The sequence below is a fragment of the Panthera tigris genome, chromosome C1, assembly GCF_018350195.1.
Source record: "Panthera tigris isolate Pti1 chromosome C1, P.tigris_Pti1_mat1.1, whole genome shotgun sequence".
Classification (NCBI taxonomy): Eukaryota; Metazoa; Chordata; class Mammalia; order Carnivora; family Felidae; genus Panthera; species Panthera tigris.
In genome coordinates, this window is record NC_056667.1 from 110,222,496 (window position 1) to 110,242,505 (window position 20,010).

The 20,010-nt window shown below is 49.7% G+C and overlaps 1 protein-coding gene across 3 annotated transcripts in view; it reads left to right on the forward strand.

Annotated features, from left to right (window-relative positions):
- Positions 1-1,349: 1,349 nt before the first annotated feature.
- Positions 1,350-20,010, forward strand: part of LIMS2 (LIM zinc finger domain containing 2) — a 41,975-nt gene continuing 23,314 nt past the window's right edge. Inside the window, exon 1 of one of the 3 annotated variants that reach the window (XM_042994173.1) lies at positions 1,350-1,368. Coding sequence is in view for 1 of the 3 variants with exons in the window: in XM_042994172.1 (XP_042850106.1) it covers positions 5,537-5,547 (11 nt within the window). In the remaining 2 variants the exon portion in view is untranslated. Of the gene's footprint in view, positions 1,369-5,390; positions 5,548-20,010 lie in introns of those variants that run through there. The other 2 variants (XM_042994172.1, XM_042994174.1) reach the window with 2 other exon arrangements.

Sequence of the window (20,010 nt, forward strand, 5' to 3'; positions counted from 1 at the left end):
GAGTGCCTGCTGTCTATCTAGCCAGCCCTCTGTTAGGTGCCGTGTTGCACAAAGTAAATAGTTTCATGCTCGGGTATAAAATTTGACTGAAAAACAAAACCCGGTTATCCTCATGAAAGCTGGATCTACGAACTGTGCACATAGTGCCTGTGAATGCCAGCCTCTGCCCCCCACGTAGCACGAGTCCGAGGAGACCCTGGGACAGTGTGTACAGCACAGTGTGAAGGATGCCCCGGAGCTGTACAACTGGGCAGCTCTGATAAGTGCTGCACAGCGTGGACGTTTGCCATGAAGAAATGATGTGAAATTTCAAGCACAAAAGGATCACAATTGTGCGCACAGTGACTGTGTGCAGATAAGACTGGAATCAGAGTATTGTTGGCACCCATCTTTGGGGGTGAAGCTCAAGGAAGTTTGCTTCTGCTTCTGGGCATTTCCCAATACAATGAAAATTAAAAAAAAAAAAACTTGTAAAAAAATGCTTATTTATTTTTGAGAAGAGAGACAGCGTGAGTGGAAGAGGGGCAGAGAGAGAGGGAGACAGAATCCGAAGCTCCAGGCTCCAGGCTCCGAGCTGTCAGCACAGAGCCCGGTGAGGGGCTCGAACTCACAGACCGTGAGATCATGACCTGAGCCGAAGTCTGACGCTCAACCGACTGGGCCACCTCAGCGCCCCTACAATGAAATTTTTATAGCAAAAGATTAGAAAATAATTAAAATCATATAAATAATCCTGAGATTTCCCTCCTTTCATGGAAAATAATAACTGGCAAGAAGGTGTCTCAGTAACTGTCCTTGGGTTATTCAAAGTAGTTGTGGGTTTTCTTTTCTCTGTGCCCTTGTAGGGCTTGGTTTTGGCGTGTGTAAGTGCTGTAAACATCAGGCCTCCCTGGGGACTCATGAACTCAGGAGTTTAGTAAATGCTCATTTTTAGCGGCTGCCAAATGGATGCCACCCTGGCAGCTGCCTCTTTTCTGGTCTCTGAATGTGGAGGGCAGCTGTGGCTCCTTTGTTCTGCTGGCCCAGCTCCTGGGCCTGCGGGGGGAATGGGCTTTCAGTGGCCCGCCCTGCAACCACCTCCCGAGGGAGGCCGGCCTTTCCTTCCTGGCTTCCTCCACCCTCTCCTGACCCCAAGGTGCCTCCGGCCCACCCTCCAGCTCAAGCGGAGCCTCTTGCCTGGGGAGAGGTGACGCTGGAATATCTGGGTACCCGTGGCGGCTGGACACTCCCAGCAGCTGCTGCCCAGTCCTTCTCCAAGTGGCTGTGCCAAGCGGGCTGGGCAGCTGCTTTTTCCGCCAGAGAAGGTGCTGGCAGCGCTCAGGGAAGGAAGCAGCAGAAGGAGGTGGAGTGGAGACTCAGCCCCCTGAGGTAGAGACACTGCATGGCGCCTGAGGGGTACTGTTTGCTTTTGAGATGTGTATGGGGCTTGGTCCCTGCCATTCCCTTTATGTCCTTTAAGTGATCATGACAATGTTGCTAATGTTGGGGTGAAGAAACAGCCCCAGGGTGGTCTGCCTCCTGGTTTAGCCTCACACACCCTTACGTGGCATGCAGATGATGAAAGCCTGCTCACCTTGGCTGGATGCTAGGCCTTCTGTGGATGAGACCAAGTGTGGACAGGTTGGGGTTGGGGATCATGGTGGTGCGGGCACAGCTGATTTTTATTCTGGACAGAGGTTGGAGATGGTTGGTGGGTTGGCTGTCCTAATGGGAAAGAGGAGGCAAAGAGAACCCCATGTGTAGAAGAGAGGTGTCCTTAGGAGCAGAGAGAGGCTGGTGCCCCTGCAGGTGAAAATCTCTGTGATCACAGTGCACAAGTGATTTCTTGTTGGACCACGCAGTGATGCTTTGTGGTGCAAACATGTGGCATTCCTGAATGCTGTTTGGGGTTGTGCGAGGCCAACAACTTGTTCCAAGTCTGTGAGTTGCATCAAGCCTGCCCCAGAGCTAAGGTAAGAGAGAACTGGCATTTTCTTTTCAGAGTCCAAGGCCAGCCTGTCTTTGCAAAGGAGTTGTGAAGCTCCGTGGTCCTGTTATACCCCTGGGTAATCCAGACCCTCAAGAAGGGTTCTGTGTTCTCCATAGGCTAAGACAACCTCTGAGTCTCTTTTGTTTTGCAAGCTCTAAAAGAATTGGTGGCTTATGATTCTGCCATAATGGTAATCAGACTTCTTTCACTGAGCTCTGCTTGGGCCAGGAAGAAGGAAGGTCATGTTGGGCTGGTCAGATGATGTGTATAATAGCAGATCACTGTCTGAAGGCATGCTCCCATTTTAAAATAGAAATATTTCATTGTTAAAGGAGCAAATGATCTGCTTTCTGTGGGCGTATAGAGGCGGGTGTGCACCCACTACTCATTTTTGGCCAGGCTCCAGCTAGAGCCTCCAGCTTCTCCTCTGTGCCATCCAGGTGCTTCTCTGTCCTTCCCTGGGGATTGTCACAGGCCACTTCTGGAATACACTTTGGTTCCAGTTATACACTCCTGCTTGATGACAGCCCAGTTTAGCTATCCCCAGTGCCCCGAGGGGGAGATGCCTAAACCAGATTTGGGGGAGAGGCCCTTTGGGAAGAATGGTTAGGGTGCCTCATTTCACATGGGCCATCATTAAATAGGCATGACACAGGTCCTTTGTGCTGGGAAGGCACCCTGGCTCCTTCTGGGACCTGGGCCATGGTGAGAGACCCTGAGACTTCCTCGGGGCTGCAAGGCCCCACCATCACAGGGGGGTGGGACTTTGAATCTAGATACAAGTTGAGGCATTTTGGGATCCCCAGTTTCTCTCTGTCCTCATGCTACTAATTAGGCTGGTCTGGTCAGAGGAAGCCCAGCCCCTCCCTTGGCTCCATGAACCCTGAGCCCTACCTTAGCATCCCTGGGCACTGGGCTGGCTCAGGTGTAGCTGTCAGCTAGAGAGGGGCATGAGGGGGAAGCCCCCTGAGTCCCAGAGAGTGTTGTGTCTGTCCTTGCTTAGAAACCCCCACTGTTTAAAAAAAAATTTTTTTTAACATTTATTTATTTTTAAGAAGAAGACAGAGCTTGGCGGGGAGGGGCAGAGAGAGAGAGAGGAAGACACAGAATCCAAAGCAGGCGCCAGGCTCTGAGCTGTCAGCACAGAGCCTGACGCAGGGTTCGAACTCACAGACCACGAGATCATGACCTGAGCCGAAGTTGGCTGCTTAGCCGACTGAGCTGACTGAGCCACCCAGGCGCCCCAGAATCCCCCACTGTTCTAAGGGTGGAATCCAAACACTAATGTGGCCCTTGTGCTCTGGCCCCCTGGCCCCTCTCCCTTATTTCCCATGCCCTCTGCCTCTCTGTTCTCCAGAGACACCACCTTCTTTCTGACCTTGAGCTCCCAAGCCCATTCCCACCTCAGGGCCACTGCCCTGGCCGCCCCCCCCCCCCCCCCCCCCGCTGGCTCTTTTCCTCATTCAGGTTTTAGCTCCAATGCCACTCCTCAGAAGCCTTCCTTATGCCTCCAACCTAAAGCAGCTCCTCATGTTGTTCTGTTCTTTGCAGCACTGTCCCTGCCTGAAGTCACGTTTATGTTTTATTTACTGTTTGCCCCCCACCGCATGTCCTCTCGTTCACTGCTCTACCCCCAGTGCCTGAATAGCATCATTACTCTGGGATGAATGGGTGTGAGTGAGTGAATATGTGAGTGACCACTGCCAGGCAACTGCAGCTCTTTCCTGCAAATCTGCATGAGGCTGGCACATGGCTCCTTGGAGCCTTCGTATCTTCAGCAGAGCTGACTGATGCCCACAGCTGCCACCAAGCTCCTTCCTGTTGAGCTTGCCCTTGGCCCCAGGATGAGGCATGCTACATGGTCGGGTGAGCAGCAGAGGGCTCTGGTTTGGCTACAGGCACATCTTCCTGTGCTCAGCAACCATGCTAAGGAGGCTTTCAGGCTTTCAGGTAGGTGTGGGATCCCCTTGGGGCAAGGAGCAGGTCCCTGTGGTGTTCTCCCTTCTACTTTTCATCCTTTTTGGTTCCTGTAGGACCCCAACATTCAATGAACCATCGAGTCAGGCAGTCCATTTCTGGAGCACAGCCCCTGGCACACCTGTTCCTCTGCATCAGCAATTGTGGAAAGCATTTCTCTTTAAACAGGCAGATGAACCAAGAAGTCATCCATACTTGATGCTTAATCAACCATCAAGTTGCAGTAAAACACTATTTATTAGCTAGGACACCACTGCAAAAGAACTAACAAGTGCAAACTGCTCTGGTTTCAAGATACCAGCTGCTTAGGAACAGACGCCTTTATCGAGCTCATTTCTGCAGGTGTAACTCTTCATGTCACTATCAACTCTCCCTTCTGAATTCCACTGTTTATTTGTGGGTTGCTACTTTGCACTGTCATTTCTAGATAGTCTTTATCTGTTGCCAAGCTAGAAGTGATAGGATGTTTGATGTTCAGTAGGGTTAATAGATCAGGAGGCTCGGCCCTGGACTCACGGTGTGATATTTGGGTTGCTTCCAGTTATACGCTACACTCCACAGCCCAGCTGGAAATATGTGCCTGTAGGTAGAGTGAGTGAGGGTTTTTTTGTTTATGTAATATTTTTCTCAGAATAGATTCCGCAAATGATTCTGTGTCACAGGGGCACTTTAAAGGGCTCTTCCCTATCTTGTCAGTAGTGCTTCATCATAGAAAGGAGTGCTCGGTTCTCCTCCCCAACTCGGGCATTGGGTTTCTCCATTGTAAGGTACCTTTTGCTAGGTTAGGGGTTACTCACATGCTTGGGTGAAATGGTTATTTCCCAGGGAGGGCACTGGTCTGGCATCTCAGTATGTAGACTTAGGCTCACGGGTTGAAGGGACGCCCTCCTCCGCCTTGGACTCCCCCGGGGTGGGACGACGTGGACTGGGGGGTCCCCAGGGCCCCCGGGAGGGAGTTGGTGCCCAGAAAGGTCTGTGTGAAGCACGGAAGCGTGAAGGTGACCCCTCCCTTGGACCTGGGGCCGCAGCAGGAGCTCGGGGCTTGGAGGCAGCGGGGAGGTGGTCCGAGCACCGTCCCTCGGTGTCCCCCAATCCCGGTCGGCCCGCCAGCGTTCGAGTTCTGGGGCGGCCGGGGACAGCGGAGCGGGAGCGCGGGGGGGGGGGGCGTCCCGGCGGGTTTGGGGGGCTCCTTCGTGGTTATTATAACTTCACTCCCTTTAAAAGGAAAACTATGCCGGGAATCCGGGGAGGTGGCGAGCGAAGCCCGGGCGGGGGAGGACGTGACCCGCGCCCGCCGCAGGCCAGGCTCGGGTGTCCCCAGAGCAGGGGCCGCGCCGAGTGGCAGGGCCCACCCCTCCGCCCCCACTCTCCCCGCTTCCCACCACCCCCTCGCGGGCGGGGCGAACCCCACCCCTGCCCCCCCTCCCCACCTCGCGGGCTGGGCTGCGCGGCGGGCGGAGCCGCTCTTGGCCTTTTTTGGGCGTCTCCCCGCTCGGCTCCCGGGAGGGACCTGCGGGCGGGTGCTCGGCCGGCTGCGGAGGCGTCGGAGGGGGTCCCGAGGCGACCACGGGCTCAACGCGCGCGGCCACAATGACGGGAAGGTAACAGCCCTCCCCTCCCCCACGCCCTTGGGCGGAGGGCGCCACGCGCCAGGAGGGCGCCTGCCTGGGCGGGACTGCGGGACGGGACCCCCGCCCCGACCCCTGCCCCCCCCACCCGCCCCGGGGAGCCGGCCGATCCACCTGCCGCGCCTCCGGCCCGGCCCCTAGACCTCGGTTGGCTGCCGGGGTAGCGGTGCCCGTCGGGACCGGGGTGTCCGGCCCGGGTAGCGGCGCGCGTCGGGACCGGGGTGTCCGGCCGCAGCAGATGAAGCTCCCTCCCGCCCCCCTCCCGCCTACCTTGCAAGATGGGCACAGGTTTCCCCTCTCTAGAGGAGAACCAGGGCTCAGAGGGGCCGGGCACCAACCCGAGGTCACAACCAAAGGGCAGGGCGTTAAAACCCAGACTGTGGCCTCTATCAGCTTCCCGGACCCCCAGCTGTGTGATCCTGTGGAGGAGATCTTACCTCTGGGGCCCTTGTCTCCTCCTCTGTAAGCCGGAACGGTGAAAACGGTGACAATGTTAAAAATGATAAGGGGTCTGTGTGGGGGTCTGGCTAAACTCTGCCCAAGCATAGGTTGCTCAGGGGGTGGGGACAAGGCACTCCCCTAGGCCTGGCCCAGGCTGGGCTCCCAGGCCCTGGTGCCATTTCACAGATGAGGTAACTGAGGCCCTAGAGGCTGAGTGACTTAGGAGGCCAGTCACATGTCCACTAGTATCTGGCCAGTGTTGGCCTCTGCAGTCCTTTCTGGAACATGGCTGGGTACAAGTGCATGACTCAGACTGGGTGGGAGGGGATGGTCTCCAAGGCCCAGCAGCCCCCTTCCAGCCAAGCCCTGGCAGGACGATGTTCTTTGACTTGTGGTTTGTGGGCCGCGAAAACCCTGTGGTTTTGCTAGGAAAAAGACTTGGGGAGAAGCCGTACCCAGGAATGGGGAACAGCTACGGAGGGTGGGGTGATGACCCCAAATATGGTGTGATGTGCAGAGTGGTCACCCAGTGGGTGGGGATATGCTGGCCCACAGTATTAGGGCAGCTAGGGCACCCAAAATGGCAGATGTCTTGTTTCAGATGCACTTTGCTGCCCACTCCATCATGGCCTGAGTCTGTGGACACAGCCAGCCTTCCAGGGCTCACCCCTCCTCATGTGCTCTGGAGCCCCTGCTTTCCCTGCCCGCTTCCTGGTCCCCGACATGTAAGCTTATGAGGACAAGATGGGACAGAGTGAAACAGGGACAGCATCAGGAGCACAGACCAGCGTTGAGTGGGATGTGTGCGAGGTGGCCTGGGCACAGCAAACACCCTAATAAGGCAGGGCCACACCCCTCCAGCTTTGGCAGCAGCTTTTATCCCGACACCCTGCAGGCTCTGAGGCAGATCAGAGACAGAGGCACCTCTGTTCTCTTGGCAGGGCTCCTGTCGCCCCTGAGTCCCTTGAGCCTTCCAGGGAAGGGCTGCCCCCCAGCCCAGGGAAGGCAGGCAGCTTTGGGAGCAGGGCCAGCCCGCCCTGGCTTGCTGCAGGGGTCCGGCAGGTGCCCCGAGCCTGAGAAATGCTGGTCATCAAATGAAACAGGGCCCAGAGTGAACTTTGGAAAACACTGGGTGGAGTTTTTCCTTGTAAAAGTAACATTGCTCATCTCAGGGAGTTAGAAAAACCCCCAGAAACGTTAAAGATAATGGGAACAGAAAAAGAGAAAGAAAACACCCACAGTTCCACTCCTCAGAGATGCCCCTAGGAATATTTTGGTGGCTTGCTTCTTTTCTTGTGGGCTCTTTTCCTGCTCATTCGTTTTTTGCAGCTGTGAGCCGTCTGGGAGCAGAGTTTGCCTGCCACACGCAGTGCCCAGGCTGGGATTGGCTTGTGCGCCCCCCCCCCCCCCCCCGCCCCATGCCGCTCACAGGCATGGGGCCAGGCCAGCTGAGGATGGGACATCCAACCCAGCCATTGGGGTGGGCGATGTTTTTCCCGTCCCAGAAGCTGTGGAGTTTTGCTTTCACTCTGTTGTGTGCCACCTTGACCTATGCATGCCCACTGCCCCCATGAGACCCCAGGGCAATGCCCATGCTGCATCCTGGTTCTCTGCACATCCACCTGCGCTACCTAGAACCAGGCTGACCTGGAAACAACCTTCTCCTCGTACACCTCACGCACCCTGCCAACTGTATAAAGTGCCAGCTTGCCCCAGGACCAGAGTGAGCAAGGCCAGGGGGAGGGCAGGGGAGAGCCAGTGAAGTGGCCCAGAGTGTTGTACACGGCCGTGCACTTTGGAAACACACCTGCAGGTGCTGTGGAGAGAAAGGGCTGCTGAGGAAGAGATTGGGAAGGAGGTCCGCCACAAGGGAGGCTTCTTGTCATTGGCAGCCTTGGGGGTGGAGAAGAGGAGGGGATTCAGGGTCTGGGAGGTAGAATGGGAGGACCTGACTGAGAGGGTGGAATCCAAGACGATGCCCAATGGTGGAGCAGGCGTGGGCCCCAAGCTAGTTTGGGCCATGAAGGATTGGAAGAGCTGTGACAAGTCCTTGAGGAAGTGCTGGGAGGAGGTTGGAGAGGAGGGTCTGAAGCCCCAGATTGGGCTGAGCTGGGGCAGAAGGGTAAGGAGGGCCCAGGTGTGGTTGGGGGTGGGCAAGCTGTGGGATGGAAACTCAGCCCTGGTGGGGGCCCAAAGACTCTGGACCTTAAAAACACCGGAATCTTTGTCCTAGCTGGAGGGACCTTTGACATCAGCACTGGTCTACAATGAGGATGTGAAGGCCCAGGCAGGTCACACCCCTGCTAAGGGTCCCAGCCTGTCACTGGCCCTCCTCCAAGTGCAGCCTGGGACTGGGCGCTCACAGCTGGTGAGGTCAGTGGCTTGGCCTATTGTAGGGTGGAGTCCCACCCACCATACGACCCTAGTCTGCTGAGGCCACCAGGTGCCAGCTCCCGAGCTGGGCCTCTGTACAGTGCAGAGCAGGGCTGCTGGATCTGGGTCCCCACATCCACCAGCACCCTTGCCCTCCATGATGCCCGGTCCCCACTTTCTTCAGGAGCATGCCCAGTGGCCCCCTTGGCGGAAGAGCCTGCCAGCGTGTAGCTAAGATGGCAGCCAGGGCCTGAGCACAGCACGTGGAGCTGTGGGAAACAGATGATGAGTGCCACGCAGCTGGACCCTGAGCCCCAGACCAGGCCAGGCTAGGTAGCACCCAAGACTCCTCAACTCCTCCCTTTCCCTGGACTTCTGGCATTGACTCTGACCCTGCCAGTGCGGTGCGGTGGGGGGGTGGTGGGTCTGATTTGTAGCGTGTCCATTTCCGGGCTGAAAATACCTCCACCTCGGCTCACTTCAAACTACCAACATGATGTTAACTGGTTCCCAAAATTCCTGAAAATTCAGCAGTCAGCACTTGGGAGCTGCTACAAGATGGCCCGGGCATCCTACTGTGCAGAGGGGCCCGGCTTTGTAGGCACAGTGGCTGTCCCGCCTCTCCAGCTACACTGCTTCTCTCTGTTCCATCTGTCAGTGCAGAGTCATACTAAATGTTCCTTAGGTCTTCATTTCCAGGGAGGGTGGGCAGAGGGGGAACCCTAACTCTCCTCCTTGTTCTGTTTATTCAAATCTTCTAAATTCCTGACGGTGAGTATTTACTCAATATGGCCTAACAAGATAAACATGTTAATGGGATACTTACCTGAGAGGACAGTGTTTCACTAAGATGACGCGACCCAATGTATGTATGTAAATAAAACCAACAATGTGTCCACACTGATGCCTGAGTTTCCAGTTAAGAAAATAAAAGCATTCAAAGTCCGATTTCATGTGGGGTAAGAAGGTTGGAAAACATCACTCATCTGATGCATACCAAGGACTTGGCCTCCCAGTGGGTCAAGGGAGGAGGTGGGGGAGGGAAGCTGGCTGTGGAGAGGCTGTTTGCAGTGGTGTCTCTGGCTGCCCTGGGGATGGCTCTCACAGCTCAGCCACAAGGGGGTGACAGCCCTGCCTCACAACTTGATGGTGGCCTTGGCCTCTGTTGTTTCTCTAGTAAGCTACGTAGCTGCATTCTTCACTACACATGTGCTTTTTAAACATTAAAAAAAATAAATAAATAAACATTAAAAAATGTTTATTTATTTTGAGAGAGAGAGTGTATGAGCAGGAGAGGGACAAAGAGAGAGAGAGAGAGGGAGAGAGAGAGGGAAAGAGAATCCCAAGCAGGCTCTGTGCTGACAGTGCAGACCCCGATGTAGGGCTCGATCCCGTGGACCATGAGATCATGACCTCGATCCCATGAGCCATGAGATAGATCATGACCTGAGCGGAAATCAAGAGTCAGATGCTTAACTGATTGAGACAACCAGGCACCCCTAAACATTTGAGATATAATTCACATACCATAAAATTCACTGTTTTAAGGTGTACGGTTTAGTGGGTTTTAGTGCATTCACCAGTTGTGCAACTATCACCACTAATTCTATAGAACATTTTCATCACCCCCCAAAAGAAACCCCATACCCATGTGCAGTCAGTCCCCATTCTGCCCTCCCCCAGCTCCTGGTAACAATTAATGTGCAGTCTGTCGCTATAGATTTGGCTGTTCTGTGTATTTTCTATAAATACAACTCTACATTATATGGGCTTTTTTTTTTTTTTTTACCTGGCTTCTTTCATTTAGCATAATATTTTCAAGGTTCATTTATGTTGTGGTATGAATCAATACTTCATTCCTTTTTTGGGGGAGAGGTGCAAATAATATTCCATTGCATGGATTTACCGTATTTTGTCTATGTGTTCAGTTGTAGTGGGCATTTGAATTGTTTCCACTTTTTGGCTTTTATGAATAATGCTGCTGTGAATTTTTCTATCTATATTTTCTACTCACTTGAGCATATACTTAGGAGTGGAATTGCTGGTAATTCTATGTTAAACTTTTTGAGGAATTGCCAAGCTATTTTCAGAGTAACTGCATACTTTTACATTCCCACCAGGAATGTGTGAGGGTTCTAATTTTCTCCACATCCTCACTAACACTTATTGTTTGTTTTAGTGGGTGTAAAGTGGTATCACTTTTTTGACTTTCATTTTCCTAACAACCTGTCATGTTGAGCATCTTATCATGTGCTTATTGGCTGCTGGTACATCTTCTTTGGAGAAATGTTTGTTTGGTTTCAGTGCCCATTTTAAAATTGGGTTGTCTTTTTATTATTGGATTTTAAGAGTTCTTTATGTATTCTGGATGTGAGACACTTACCAGCTATATGATTTGCAAAATATTTTCTCCTATTCTGTGGATTGTCTTTTAACTTTCTTGATAGTGTTTTTTGATGCACAAAAGTTTAAAATTGTGATGAAGTCCAATGTATCTATTTATTCTTTGATTGCTTGAGTTTTTGGTGTCATATCTAGGGAAGTGTTACCTAATCTAAGATCATGGAGATTTATTCCTATGTTTTCTTCTACGAGTTTATACTTTTAACTCTGACATTTTGATTTTCCATCCATTGTGAGTCAATTTTTATATGTGGCCTGAGGTAGGGGTTTGAAACCATTCTTTTGTATGTGGCTGTCCAGTGGTCTTAGCATCATTTGTTGACAAAACTATTATTTTCTCATTGAATTGTCATGGCAGCATTGTCAAAAATCAGTTGATCATGGATATATGGGATTATTTCTGGACTCTCAATACTATTCCACTGATGTATGTGTCTGTCCTTATGCTGGTACCAGACTGTTTAATTATTACTCCTGTAACTCTGTAGTAAGTTTTGAAATTACAAAATGTTGGCCTGCTGATTTTGTTCTTTTTCAAATTATTTTGGTTATTCTGAGTTTCTTCAGTTCTTTATGAATTTTAGGATTGGCTTGCTCATTTCTGTAAAAAAGGCAGTTGGAATTTTTATAGGGCTTGTGTTGTATCTGTAGGTTAATTTGTTGGGGAACGTTATTGTCATCTTAACAATAGCAAGTTTTCCAATCCCTGAACATGGGATGTCTTTCCATTTATTTAGGTCTTCTCTAGTTTCTTTCAACAATGTTTTATAGTTTTCATTGTATAAGTCTTATACTTTGTTGGTTAAATTTATTCCCAGGTATTTTATTCTTTATGATGCTAGTATAAATGGAATTGTTTTATTAATTTCATATTCATATTGCTTATTGCTAGTGGGTTTTGTATATTGGTTTTTTACCTGCAAACTTGATGAGTTCATTTACTAGCTGTAATAGTTTTCCTTGGGGTTTAGGGTTTTCTGTGTATAAGAGTATGTGGTAATCAAATAGAGAGTTTTACTTCTTTTCCAATCTGGATACATTTTCTTTCCTTTTATTGCTAATTGTCCTTGCTAGAACCTCTACTGCAGTGTTGAAAAGAAATGTCGAGGCTGGACATCCTAGTCTTATTCCTGATCTTAGAGGGAAAGTTCTCAGTCTCTTACCATTAAGTATGATGTTAGCTCTGGGTTTTTATCAGGTTGAAGAAATACCCTTCTAATCCTAGTTTGTTGAGAGGTGTTTTTTGTTTTTTAATCATGAAAAACATGGATTTTGCCAAGTGCATTTTCAGCATTCATATGATGTATTACATTGATTTTGGATGTTAAACCAACTTTATATCCTGGAATAAATCCCATTTGGTTATGATATGTAGTACTTTTTATATGGTGCTAGATTCAGTTTTGTTCAGGATGTTTGCATCTCTATTCATAAGTGATATTCATCTGTAGTTTTCTTGTGATATATTTTTCTGATTCAGGGTAATGCTGACTTCATTGAATGAGTTGAGAAGTGTTCCCTCCTGGTAGATTTTTTGAGAAGATTTTGTGAAGGGTTGGTGTTAATGCTACTTAAACATTTGGTAAAATTCACCAATAAAACCATCTGGTCCTGGGTTCGTCTTTGTAGGAAGATGTTGATTACAAATCCAGTCTCTTTACTTGTTGTTGGCCTATTTGGATCTTACACTGCTTGTTGATTCAGTTTTGGTAGTTTGTATCTCTCTAGGTATTTGTCTATTTCTGCTAGGTTATTTAATTTGCTGTAATTTAGTTTGCATACAATTGTTCACAGCATTTTCCTTATAGTCCTTTAAGTTTCTCTAACTTTGGTCCCTTCTTTCATTCCTGATTTTAGTCTTTTGGGTGTTCTCTTGTTTTCTTGGTCAGTCTAGCTAAAGGTTTATTAGTTTTGATCTTCTCAACAAACCATTTTTGGTTTTGTTGCTTTTCTCTATTTTTCCTAATCTCTATTTCATTTATTTCTTCTCTAATCTTTATTATTTCCTCTCTAATGCTTGCTTTGAATTTAGTTTATTCTTCTGTTTCTGATTTCTATAAAGCTATTTTATACTATACAAGTATTTAAATTATTATACAACTAATTTTTTTAAGTAGGTTCCATGCCCAGCATCGGCCTTGAACTCAAGACACCAACATCAAGAGTCATATGCTGTATTGACTGAGCCAGCCAAGTGCCCCTATTACACAAGTATAAATAACTACAGTGAAAACTATTCAACTGTGTACAACTATAAATTTTCCTTGAGCACTGCTTGAGCTACATCCCCTTTGGTGTGTTGTGTTTTCATTTTATTCATCTCAATCTTTTCCTAATTCCTTTGTTTTCTTCTTTGACTCAGTGATTCTTTAGGAGTGTGTTGTTTAATTTCCACATATTTGTAAATTTCCTAAATTTCTTTCTATTATTGATTTGTGGTTTTATTCTATTGTGATCTGAGAATATGCTTTTTTCCCCCTAATGTTTGTTTATTTTTGAGAGAGAGAGAGAGAGAGAGAGAGAGAGAGCAAGAGAGTGCATGAGCAAGGGAGGGTCAGAGAGAGAGTGAGACACAGAATTCGATGTGGGCTCCAGGCTCTGAGCTATCAGCACAGAGGCCGATGTGGGGCTTGAACCCTTGAACCATGAGATCATGACCTGACCAGAAGTCAAGAGTCAGGTGCTTAACTGACTGAGCCAGAGTCAGATGCTTAACTGACTGAGCCACCCAGGCACCTCTGGATTGACTCTTTTATCACTATAAAAGGTCCTTTTTTGTTCTTATAACAATTTTTGTCTTAAAGTCTGTTTGGTCTGATGTTAGCTTCTAGCTGTCTGATGTTAGCTTCCCTTTTAGTTGCTATTCCCATGGTATATCTTTTCCATGCTTTTACTTTCAAACTATTTGTTTTTGTCTAAAGTGAATTTCTTGTAGAAATCATATAAGCAGATTTTTTAAAATGCATATACTGACTTCTGACTTTTAATTGAAGATTTTAATCCATTTACTTTTAATGTAATTACTTTACATTTACAATTTACTATTTATTTATGTATCTTATGTCTTTTTTGTTTCTTAGTTCCTACACTCTTGCCTTCTTTTGTGTTAAATTATTTCATTATGCTGTTGTCTTTAAATCAGAGGGGAAAAATAGGTTTACAAACAAAAAATACATTTATATTGTCTTTTATTTTTATCTATATAGTTACTTTTACTATATCAAGGTTAAATATACTTTGCTGCTTTTTATTTCTTCATGTGGATTCGGATTATTGTCTGATGTCTTTTAATTTCATCCTGGAGGACTCTTTTAGTGTTTCTTTTCAACTACGTAATTTCTATTTGGTCCTATTTTGTATATTTTCTACATCATTATTGATATTCTCCATTTGGTGAGATATCATTCTCATACTTTCCTTCAGTTTTTTTAGACATGGTTTTCTTTTGTAATTAAAATAACTGATTTAAAGTCCATCTAATAAGTGTAATATTTGGGCTTCCTCTTGGAGGGTTTCTATTGATTGCTTTTTTTTTTCTGTGTAAGGGTAATACTTTTTTGTTTCTTTGTATGTCTCATAATTTTTTGCTGAGAACTGGACATTTCAAATAATATGTGGTGATTCTGAGATCAAATTCCCCCTCACTCCCCAGAGTATGTTGTTGCTACTTGTTTGTTTAGTGACTTTTCAGAAATAATTCTATAAAGTCTATATTTCTGTCATTTGCGACTGCTTAAGTCTCTGCTTGATTAGTTTAATGGCCAGCTAATGATTGGACAACCATTTCCTTGAATGTCTGTCACCAATAATGGACTCTGCTGAGGGCACTAAGTGTATGTTGCAGCACACCTTAAGCATTCAACCCTGCAGTTTACAACTCTGCCTTAGCCTTTACTTCCTGATTACACAGAGCCTGAGGGTCAATCAGAAGTGAGAGGTTAGGATCTTCTTGGGTCTTCTCTGAGCATGCGCATAGTCCTGGGCTTTGTGTGGCCTTCTAGATTCCTAGGACTATTTTGGTTCTTTTCAAAGCCCCTAAGGACATGCCATTCCTTAATTTTTTCCTTAAAAATTTTTTTTTATGTTTATTTATTTTTGAGGTGGGGGGAGGGGCAGAGAGAGAGGGAGACACAATCCGAAGCAGGCTCCAGGCTCTGAGCTGTCAGCACAGAGCCCAATGCAGGGCTTGAATCCATGAACTGTGAGATCATGACCTGAGCTGAAGTTGGATGCTTAACCAACTGAGGCACCCAGGCTCCCCTTTAGTTTTTTCTTTTAAGCTTTTTAATTAGTCTATTGTTGCTTCCACTATTATCCATTGCCTATGACAATGACAGCTATGATACCATAGGCAGTTACAACAGTAATACATTTGAAAAATACTCCCCAAGAGAGGCTTTTAGCAGTGGGTATGTGTGAGTGAGGTCACATAAAGACAAAACTTTCAAATGGAGTCTTCCAGGGAATGAAGGTTTGAAGGAGCTTCAGCCCTGTCTGCTGCGTAATTACTGGGAACGTGGGCTGTTATTTTTTAAGGCAGCAATGGAATTAGGATGTAGGGGTCAGAGGCTAGGATAAGTGAAAATATCATAAAGCTCACTGTACCTACCAAGATTCAACTGTTTTTCTTTTCTTTCTTTTTTTAATGTTTATTTTTTGAGAGAGTGGGAGAGAGGGTGTGAGCAGGGGAGGGGCAGAGAGAGAGGGAGACACAGAATCTGAAGCAGGCTCCAGGCTCTGAGCTGTCAGCACAGAGCCTGATGCAGGGCTCGAACCCATGGCGCATTAGATCATGACATGGGCTGAAGTCAGACGTTTAACTGACTGAGCCACCCAGGAGTCCCCAGCTGCTTTTCTTGATGAAGTACCCTGGGTTACTGCAAACCTTTGGTTAATTTACAGAGTTCTGAAAAAGTGGATTCTAACAGTTTTTGCTAGTTTTCATTGCTTTTATGGAGGGACAACATTTTAAAGGCTCTTACTCTGCCATTTATGCTGACATCATTCTTACTATGTCTTTGCAACTTTGTCCTCTAGAGCCAGAGTGCTGGCTGGAGACAGCCAGTTCTGCAAGACAGGTTGCAGAACTGGGGGTGGGGTGGGGGCACAAGGCTGTGCACAGATTTGGGATTTGGGTTCAATCAGACTCTAATTTCCTTTCTCAATTTCTAGCCCCTGGTACTTCCTTTTACAGTAAATATTTGTTGAATTGATCGGTGCTTGGTCACCTTGGACTTGAACTTTATTTACAAATTGTGATGTACAAAACGCTTGTGGCTATAGCCACCTTCCCAGGTCTATCTGCAATTGTGGAAACCATAAATAAATAATCCCTCCTTAAATGGAACTCTGACTCTGGGTAAGTTCTGGGTTCCAGAGTTGAGGATTTCCCCATGGGAGGGGCTGAGTAGGACTGGTACAAGGTACCTAGGCCCTTGGGCATTGACTTAAAGGTGCTACAACAAAACTTTCTAATAAGATTTCCTAAGCATTCAGCTATCCCCATCAGAGAAGAGAGTGGGAGGTGATCTTTGTACCTGTTGCATTCTCCAAGCTCAGCCTCTCTGTGCCCTTTTGCCTCTGTGGCCACCTTTAAAAACATATTTGTTGAATTGATCAGGGCTTGGTACTTTTGGAATTGACCTGCATTGACAAGTTATACTGTGCACAACGCCTGCAGTTATCTGGCTGTGTTTTAGAGCTGCCCCCCAGGGTGGTTAATGAATTTGGATTTGCTGGATGAGGTATGCTTCTCGGTATGTGGGCCTGGCATCTGAGTGCCATGGATCCCCTCCAAAGTTTTCCCTCCACCTCAGTGTTGGAGGACCAGTACCCTGCCCTGCTGTTCAGAATGATAGCTACTGTTTTTTGGGAAGGTGGAGGCCAATGCTGCTTGTGCTTTCTGACCTTACTTAGAAAGGTGTTTCAGGGAAATGGAATCGGTGTTAAAGATCTCCAGGAGTGCTACGGATCCTTATTTTACTGCTGACCATAGTGCTTGCTCCACCAGCAGCAGCCACAGTTCTGCCGCTGACCTTGGGTGTTTGCACTTGGATCACAATAACCCTGCTGATCTCCTTAGGTAAAAAAGCATGGATATAGTGCCTTCCTACCGGTCTTCTATCAGATTCTGCTGCTTCTGTTTTCCCTAGCAAGTTAGGGGATAACCTTTTCTCTGAGCTTTCACAGCATGGACCTCTTTTGGGTGCTTGGCAATTTGTTGGTCAGATCCAGGGGACTGAGGCTGCCCTGATCTGGGTCTCCAGGCGGCATTTGTGGCACAGGGTCTCAGGGAAGGAAACAAGGTCGAATGTGGGCATGTATGGGGCTTCCTCCAGGATTCCTAAGCCAGATCAGTCCCATATTGTCCTCCGGAGCTAAGGGGCCATCGTCAGGACATCAGGGGGCTTGGGGTTCCCTCTCAGGCTCCCAGCAGCCTGGGACCTCCAGGCACCCTGCCTTCCCACCATGGACCTCACCTTAGTGCTGTCTGGGACCTTCCCAGTGAGTCCCCTCCCCAGTCTGGACCCAGCCCTGCCACCTCAGCTTTCACTGTGCTGCCCCCGCTGCACGAACAATATCCTTTCTATTTGGACTTGACTCTGCTGCCCTTTGGAGATCGCAGTGTGTAACGTGAGCTCCTGTCCAGAGGGGGTGGGGGGAGAGGCGCCCCCTGCACGCTGGCCTGTCCCATCGACGTCGCCGTGTCTGGCCTGCCGCTGCCGCCACCGCCACTGCCCCCCGCCCCCGAGGCCCGGGTGGTCTCCGGGCCGTCGGAGCAGGGCCGCCCCAAGACGGGAGCAGAAGGAGGAGGCCCGCGCCATGGCAGCCCGGCTGGGCGCGCTCGCCGCGTCGGGGCTCTACCGGCGGCGCCAACACCGGCAGAGCCCGCCGCCCGCCGCGGCGCTCGGGTAGGTGGCCGGGGCCGGGGCGGGGTTGGCGGGGACAATGGCCGGAAAGCTGCGGCTGCCGGCCTTTCCCCGACACCCGCTTGGCCCTCCCGACGGCAAGAGCCTGGCAGTCCAGGGCGTGGGGACAGCGCCTGCGTTGGCGATAAGATTGGGGGAGGGTGCATCTGTGATCAACAAGCCTGGGCGGGACGCTGAGAATGGGGTGTTGAATTGTCCTGCGGAGCTCCCATGACTGCTTTCAGACTGGGGTCGTTTTGTTGCTACTTTGTAGATGAATGAACGGAGTGGTCAAGGAACCTGCTGGACTTCGCCCACCCAAATGGCTAAGCTGTGATTTGTAGCCAGTTTGGACCGACTCTAAAACCTGAGCTGCTGTCTCTCATGGAGAATTGCCAGTGTAGACAATGAAAGCCTCCTTTTGGGCAGGGAGGGCAGCCTGTGGCGCTCAGGGTGGACCCTCAGGGCATCTCAGAGTATGAGTTAACCTGGGGTGGGGAGGGTCTGAGGGGGCACGTAGATGGTGGTGGAACCACTAGTGTGGGTGTCAGGGGCTGGGCGCTGGGCCCCAGAGACCATCCGGGTGGAGACTTCTAGTAGAAAGTTGGGGAGAGAGTGATGAGGACTGTGAACTTGGGGTATTGGCAAGAAAGTGGCAGGTGCGAGCCTTAGAGGAAGAGGTGGGGGAGGAACAGTGGGAGAGGACCCTGAGGTTGGGAGGAGGAGGTGGGGAGTGAGGGAAGAGACAGGGAGCAGCAGTCACAGAGGTAGGGGTATCTGAGGACCCAGGAAAGGAAGGACGTCCAGGGGCTAATGCTACATGGATTGCTCTGAGCTCACTGCATTCCCATAGTCCGGGCAGCCCTCCTGAGGGGTAATTAGGACTGAGCCACCAAAGACGTCTGGGGCTAAGGACAGAGCAAGGAGTGGGGCACTGGGTAGGGGGAGGGGCCATAGCTGCAGAGGGGCCCCTATTGCACGGCTGGGATTTCGGGCCCCTTAGATGCCAGGACATGGGGACTGGACAAGACCGTTGCTTCGGTGGGGTACCCAAGGCTCAGGATGCCAGGAAACTCACCCGAGTGTGGCAATGCTGGAATAGGAACCCTCACTGCTGGGCCTCCGGTGTCCTTGGACATGGGTGGAGTGAGAGGTGGTGCAGGGAATGGCGATCAGGGGACTGGTGGGTCATAGGCCCTGTTGGAGCGAGGTCCACAGTGTACACATGCAGCACAAGAACAAGGCCAACGTGCAAGGAGGGCACATGGGCGTGATCATGGACACCAGGCCTTGGGAAAGCTCCATGCATGCAGGCACATATGTTTATTTGCTCCTCGTCTTTACTTTTCTGTGAACTTCTGGCTCGTGCTCTTCCTCACCTCTGTTGTCAGTGTGACAGTTCTAAAACCCATCTGCTTAAAAGTAAATGAAGCTGCTAGAGCCAAGAGGTACCACTGGGGCTTCAGGAAATGCCATGTAATCTCCCGCAGTCTCCAAACATATCGGGAATGTGTTTCTGATGGTGGAAATGCCTTGTGTGTGGCAGCCTAAGGCAGCAGTTAGTTTTCCAGCCTTCCCAAGGCTGAGTGTGGAACTGGCTTTGTGTAAATTCCTGTTTACTGTGTGCAGCCAGGTGACCCCAGCTGCTGGTTTCTGACTGGCCTCTCGGGGGAGTGGCAGGGAGGGGGTCCAGGCAGTGCTGGGGGCACCTTCCACTCGAGCTTCAGACATCATGTTGCAGTGGGATCCCCCTTCTCTCCCTGCACCTGGAGAAGGGCCTGGGCACAGAACAGGTGCTCAGTAAGGATCTGTTGGATGAAGGGGGTGGTGGGGGAAGGATGCTACTAGCTGCCGATGACGGAGCAGTTATGGGCTGTGCTGCAAGTGTCACCTCACTTAGCCCTCCCAACCTCCCCCGGAGGTTGCTGTTGCTAGCTCATTTTACAGATGCGGAAGCCCAGGCTCAGAGAGCACTTTGCTGCGGACCACGTAGCCAGGGAGCACCTGAGCAGGGATTGCAGCCTGGTCTGCCTGGCTGTACAACACACGCATCCGACTGACGACTGCTCAGGCTGACGTGGCCTCAGTAATACTGACTCATTCTCCTCCCAGCCCCTGCCTGTTCCCAGGCCCTCACTGTCTTTCTAGGCTCAGATGGGTGGGAGGCTGGAGTGGGGCAAAGTCTAGGGTTGTTAAAAAACCAGAGTTTTGAATGGCTGTGCCTAGATAATGGCACCAGGAGCTGAGGGGACAGGAGAGAACATGGTCTAATCCTGTGTGACCCTCAGCAGGTTACTGACCCTCTCTGTAC